This window comes from Podarcis tiliguerta (assembly GCF_965153285.1).
Source record: "Podarcis tiliguerta genome assembly, chromosome: 2".
Taxonomy (NCBI): Eukaryota; Metazoa; Chordata; class Lepidosauria; order Squamata; family Lacertidae; genus Podarcis; species Podarcis tiliguerta.
Genome location: NC_139535.1, coordinates 54,951,863 through 54,958,751, shown reverse-complemented (window position 1 = coordinate 54,958,751; position 6,889 = coordinate 54,951,863). Strand labels below are relative to the sequence as shown.

The following is a 6,889-nucleotide window of genomic DNA, read 5'->3' as shown; positions in this document are numbered from 1 at the left end:
ACAAATCCAGCTTAATGGTGCAGTGTTGGAAAATGTTGACCACTTTTCCTACCTGGACAGTTATCTTTCCACAAGGGCCAACATCGATGCTGAAATCCAGCATCGCCTGAGCTCTGCGAGTGCAGTTTCCTCCCGGTTGAAGCACTGAGTGTTTGGGACTATGACATTGGCAGGGAAACCAAAATGCTTGTTTACAAGCCATTATGCTACCAACTTTATGCTTGTGAAACATGGACAACTTTATAAATGCCATCTCCAACTCCTCGAAAGATTCCATCAACGGTGTCTCAGAAAATTTTTACCCATCACTTGGGAAGACAGGCGAACTAATGTCAGTATACTGGAAGAAGGAAAGATCACCAGTGTCGAAGCAATGATTCTTAAACATCAACTTTGTTAGACTGGTCATGTTTGGATGCCTGATTATCGTCTTCCAAAGCAACTATTCTATTCCCAACTTAAGAATGGAAAGCGAAATATCAGTGGAAAACAGAAGAGGTTTAAAGATGTTCTCAAATATTTTAAAAATGTAGTAGAAGCATTGATAACTGGGAAACACTGGCCTGAAAGCGCTCCCATTGGAAAACAGCCTTTACCAAAGGTGTTGTGGACTTTGAAAAAGCACAAACTCAGGGCGAAAAGGAGAAACGAGCTAAAAGGAAGGCACGTTTGGCAAACCCTCACCGTGATCACACTGTGGAAGGACGTTTGGATACAGAATTGGCTTCCACAGTCACTTACAGACTCACTGTTAAGACCGTTTTTATGGAAGACAATCTTACTCGGCTATGAGTCATCGCCAAAGAAGAAATGCAAAGACTTTATACTTAGACTGAAGCCTGGGGAACACCCTATTTGTAAATTGTAAATGACTACTGGGGAGAGCAGACTGTCCTTAAATGGAGCATTTTGCAGAGTGGGTGACAAAAACCTGGCCTAGGTTGGTTGCCAGTTACTTTATTAGTTCAGTTACACTCATCAGATGAGCAAAATCCAAGGCAGGCAACTAAAACATTTCACACCTTGGCAGTGTTATAAGAATTTAAGGTCTCAAATATATAAATTAAATGTTCATAAATTTACAAGGCAAACACATACATAAGTGTCTGAAATAATACAGGAGAGCAATCCTGAAACCATTTTGACTTCTAAATTGACCTCAAATGTTTCTCTGCAAGGAGGAAGGAAATGGGAAAGCCTCTCCATTGTCTTTTGCTTACCTGTCTTAAGGGTGTATTTGCGTATGAATAGGGTGAGCCTGTGACCAGGATTCAGGCATTACAGTACTTACCATCACAAAAGAATGAAGTAAGAATCCCCTAAACACACATGCATGTTGAGTAAATCATACTCAAAATGATTTACAACTTTAGCTGGTGAAAGCTCCCTCCCGCACTGGGAGTGCGGGCTGAGACCTCGTCAGTACACTCATAACACCCGAAAAGAAGAGGGCAGCCCTTCTTGTACCTCAGGTCAACCAAGGCACGGCAGGTGGCCATTCCACTTTCCCCATCAGGTGTGATGTGCCTTGTGGGGCGGGGGGGGGGAGGCTTTAAGGTTCTGTGCTGCGTGTATCGGGGCCTATGAAATGAGTCCCCTGCAGCGCCCCCTACAGGCAAAACCGAACAACAGGACTTAGGACAAGAGCGCAATGACTGCGGTGCATGCCGGGAGCGCAGGAGTAAATAAATAAGGGCGCTCGCAGGGCACGCTGGGAACTCGAATCAGGGGCGGGGCCGGCTGGCTGGCCTGCGCGGGGCACGCCGGGATTGGAACGGAGGTTCTGGCGCGGGGCACGCCGGGATCAGGGCGGGCTGGTGTTCGGGGGGCCCAGCGCAGGGCCGTCGCTCACTTGGTGTCTCCGGCGGCGGCTGTTGGGCTCGGAGGCGCGACGGAGGCTGCTTCTGCCCGGCGGGGATGGCGGACACGGCGGCCTCCCCGGTGGGGAAGCGACTTCTGCTGCTGCTGGTCGCGGGGCCGGGCGAGGGCGAGGCGGCGGCGGGGCCGGAGCCTGGGCCTGCACTGCCCTCTCGAGCCTGGAGGAGCGGGACCGTGCGGGCCATGAGCGGGGCCGTGCCTCAGGACTTAGCGGTGAGCGCCTTCCTCGCGGGCGGGGAGCTGGGGTCCGTGCGCAAATGCGTGTCCTGCGTACGTGTGTTTATGTATATCTCTCTCTGTGCCTGGGTGGGGGTGGGGTGTGTTGCTGAGCTTCTGCTTGGACTCCGGAGGGGAGGGGGAGGGGTTTATCCGCTTTCCTTCTTCGGCCGAGGTAGCTCAGCCTCCCTGCTCCGCCTCTTCCTTATCTGGTGGCAGCTGCCGCTGCCACTGAAGGATCTCTTGTTACGCTTGGATCTCGGGTTTCGGTTGCCGCATCTATGGCCGTCCTTGGTGTTTCCCCCCGTCGTGAGACACTGCGCGGTGCTGCACCCGAGCCCGTTTACCTCGGGGGTGGGATGTACTGAAGTGGCGGGTGGGAGAAGGAAGTGTGCTGCGCGTTCCTGCTAAGGAATGTTTGTTCATGGTAGTTAGGATTAGATCCCTTAACGGTGGGTATCCTGGTCTCTCTCTAGCTGCAGCGCGTTTGAAGTCTCGGAGCTTTAAACGTTTCGTGTTTTCCAGCTTGGATCCCGTACTTTCCTTAGTTGTTGGGATCGCTGCTTATGTTTACTTCAGTGCAGTGTTGTGTTTTCCGTATGCCTTGCACTTTTATTAGGTAGAAAGGATAATCTAAACTTCGAAGATGCTTCCACAAAAGTACTAGGTCGAGGGCCGCCAAGTGTTCCAAATAGGGAAGGTTGGAGCTTGTGCGTTCATTTCTTAATGGCATGCAACCTTCTGCGGGATATATATATATTTGTGTCACTGGTCGAAAGCCAGCACAGATAATGGGTACCAGTTCATTGCTGTTGCTATTACGATTATGCTGTTATTGTCTGTGAGGGATAGCTGCCAGTGTGATTATTTTTTAAAACCCCATATCCACAGCACTTAGCTCTTGATTTCCAAGATTCAAAGTACTTCAGCTAAAGTGCCTGAGGAAGTTGTGTTCCAAACAACTATGTAGCAACTACTTTTTTGTACCACTTTGTGCTATGCTAGTACCATTGCCTTTTTACATCTGCCATCATACCTTGGTTGCCTATTCTGGCACTGTAAAATAAGGATAGGATGTTTGGTGAATCCCTTTAGGCCCTAAAAGCAGAGTTATTTTTCAGATTACCCCCAATTTTTAAAATTTAAGGTGACTTAATTATTCAGAAACTAAGTACACTGAAGACCCGGAAAAGGCTCTTTCCCATCTGGATGATAGAATCAAATTGATTTGTCATTCTGTTGCTCTGTTATTAAGTAGGGTGCAATACAGATCAAACACTAACTTAGGAACTCAGCGATACAGCTGCAAATAAAACATTTTAAGTGTGTTTTAAGTACAATATAGCATGTGACACTAGATGGCAATGGTGAGCCTTATGGAAAATTCAATGTATTTTTAAAAACGCTTTTAAAAAAAGCATTTTCAGAACAGTTTTTATATGTGTATAGATTCCACCGTTGACTAGCACCCTGTGTCTGAAGTAGCCATTACTTATGAGACACCCACAAGCAAGGCATGAGAGCTAAACCCTTATGTTGTGGCTCTTCCCAGTAACAGGTATTCAGAGGTATACTGCCTCTTATTCTGTAGGTTTATATAGCTGCTGATAGCCTTTTTCTCCCATGAATTTGTCTAATCCCCCTTTCAACCCAAATTGGTGACCCATCAACATCTTGCGGAAGTAAATGTTGTAGTTCAACTGTTTGAAGAAGTCTGATTCTTTTTTCTGTTCTTATTCTCCCACAGTTCCACTTAGCTGGATTCCCTGGGTCTAATATTTTAAGAAGGGGAGAGAAACATTCCCCTCTCTGCTCTATGTCATGCAAATTTTGTTCACTTCTGTAATCTGCTCCCTTGCTCAACTTTTTCAAAAACTGAATAGCCCAAATCTTGTTATCTCTTAGGTATATATTCCAGTCTCCTGATATATTTTCTCCTTTTCTGTACTTTTCCCAAGCTCTACAATAACTGGGCTCCTGAGCCCCACAGGGGTGCTGCAGAAAGAAGGTAGTTGGTCAAGGGAGCCGTAGGCTCATAGGGCCTCTGCCTTATGAGTACTTTTAATTTAAGGCAATTAATTGATGACATGAAAGAAGTTGATAAAATTATGCATGGCATGGCAAAGTTTTTATCCTTTCATAACACTAGAACTCAGGGACATCCAGTGAAGCTGAATGTTGGAAGATTCAGGACATACGTGGTGTCATTTGGTGATTAGCTTATATATTTTGAGTTTATAACACTGCGTAACATCCTCATTAAAAGTCCCAGTATAACTGACTAGATTTTCCAGGAAAGGCATGGTCAAATACAGATATGAGTGACCTCTCCCTTTCAAGATTTCTGTCGACATTTTTACACTGAACAAACGGGCATCTGTACATGCTGAAATGAAGTAGCAGTACAGTGGTACCTCGGGATGCGAACGGGATCCGTTCTGGAGCCCCGTTCGCATCCCGAACGGAACATGATAGCGCGTCTGCGCGGGTCGCGTTTTGTTGCTACAGCGCATGCGCGCGACGTCATTTTGAGCATTGCGCATGTGCAAGCGGTTGAAATCCGGAAGTAACGTGCTCCGTTACTTCCGGGTTGCTGCAGAGTGGAACTCGAACGCGCTCAACCCGAAGCTTATTCAAGTCAAGGTATGACTGTAGATCCCTGTAGCAGTTTCTGCCCATATTGGAGTGTTGAATAGGGAATGGCCATAGTTGGTTGTGCACATGCTTATCATGCAGAAGAGCCTAAAGGTTAATTCCCCTTGCTGGGAAAGAAAGTCAATGTAGACAATATAGGGCTGCTAGGTGGACTATATATAGATTTCTGTGTCGGCAGGAACTAGGCCCCGGTATGATTTTTATGTGCAAACATGCTATGAGTGATGTTTTGCACTGTGTATTGCAGATTTGTTTCAGTGAACCTCTGAGGGTTCCTGTGCCTGAGGCGTTCCCAAACTGTGGTTCATGGACCATAAAGCTTCAATCAGGTGGCCTGTGGTGTATCTATGAATTTTTGGTTGAAGACACAAGATGGCAGAACCCTTGCATTAAATATTCATATTGATTTTATTATTGCTACTTTTCTTATATTGCATTTTAATGTATTACAATTTTAATTCTATGGAATTAAAATTGTAATGCAATGAAATTGAATATCAAAGAAATAAAAGCAGCAATTAAAATGCAATTAAAATCATATAGCATCTAGCATGTCATAATTGCTATAACAAATTGAAACATAATTTAAGTGTTGCACCAAGACCCTTGGCAATTTTCAAGTGGTCTGTTTTATAATTCTTTCTTAACACTTTTCAGAGTTGTGTTGGTGGGAGTGATAGCCTGAGATAACTGGAACCAGGATGAGAAATTAAGACTTAGATACGTTCAAGTTTTCAGAATACCATGATTTATAATGGGGTGTCTTCTAGGTATTGTTACATTGGGCAAGTTACTTTAGTAAAAATGCTTTCAAAGAGACTTCACATGCTTAGCATGCCTTGTCATTATTTAGTGATAGTGAAAGGCTTACTTAATATGCAGCTGGCAAACAATTTGTTTAATTTCTGAGCATGGTATGTTATAATCTAAAAGAGGACATGTCCCTTTCCAGGGTAACTGTGTGCAATGTAGTTAGTTGGAAGATCTGCTGGGGAGACTCTTTTTGTCCCATCAGCAGCTGAAGTGCAGGTGAGGATGTGGGAGGGTTCAGCTTAGACTGAGGAGCTCCCTACCTAGGGAAGTCAGTCTTGCCTGCTCTCTTTCTGTTTTCTGCCATCTGGTTAAGGTGATCTTGACCTGCTGGGTTTTTTGCTGATGCCCTGACTTTGTGTATCTTATCTTCAAATTTTTAAAACTCTTGTTAGGATTACCAGTAGCTGTTTGGCTATTTTGAAGATGCTACCAAGTGCCTTGATTTTTTTTTTTAATGGAAAGGTGGGATATAAATACATTTAATTATTAAGCAATACTAAAAATATAATATAATCAGTAGTTAACAATTAAAAGCCAAAACTTTGCAAACTTTTCATCAAAACTCAGATAATATAGTAATTTAATAACAGCTCAGGATACAGAGCAGGGCAATATTTTTAAAATAATGTAACATTTGCATTAACAATCCATTACAGACACTTCATCAAATAAAGCTAAACATCAGGAAACTAACCACTAAGGAATCTAAATATAAAAATCCAAGCAAAAAAATAAAATGAAACAAGATTGGGAAATGGCAATATAAAGCAGAAAATAGGAAATTTGAATTACCCTCAAAAGCATTCTGATTAGCCCCAGAGATCATTATTGTACTAAATACAATAATAAAGTACCCAACTGCCTCCTTATTTGTGTGTTCTACATACACCTATTAATCCCTCCTGTCTCCCAGGGACAAAAATAGAAGTACAGTGGTGCCCCGCAAGAAGAATGCCTCGCAAGACGGAAAACCCGCTAGACAAAAGGGTTTTCCGTTTTGGAGGTGCTTCGCAAAACGAATTTGCTATGGGCTTGCTTCGCAAGACGAAAATGTCTTGCGACTTCCTGCGGGTTTTTTTTCCTCCCCCCCCCCCTTTTCCCCAAGCCGCTAAGCCGCTTAACAGCTGATCCGCTAAGCCGCTTATCAGCTGATCTGCTAAGCCGCTAATAGCGCTAAGCCGCTAATGGGCTTGCTTCGCAAGACGGAAAAAAAAAACGCAAGACAAAGAGACTCACGGAACGGATTCTTTTCGAATTGCGAGGCACCACTGTAAATAATGCTTTGAGCATCTCTCCCACTTTTGCTTCCACCAGCTTCTCATTTACT

The 6,889-nt window shown here is 44.2% G+C and overlaps 1 protein-coding gene across 6 annotated transcripts in view; it reads left to right on the top strand.

Annotated features, from left to right (window-relative positions):
• Positions 1-1,717: 1,717 nt before the first annotated feature.
• KDM3B (lysine demethylase 3B) overlaps positions 1,718-6,889 on the top strand; it is a 38,040-nt gene continuing 32,868 nt past the window's right edge. For 2 of the 6 annotated variants that reach the window (XM_083429322.1, XM_083429321.1), the window contains exon 1: positions 1,718-2,091. In XM_083429322.1, coding sequence (XP_083285448.1) covers positions 1,918-2,091 — 174 coding nt within the window. In that variant the 5' untranslated portion in view covers positions 1,718-1,917. Of the gene's footprint in view, positions 2,092-2,149; positions 2,449-6,889 lie in introns of those variants that run through there. The other 4 variants (XM_083429318.1, XM_083429317.1, XM_083429320.1 and 1 more) reach the window with 3 other exon arrangements.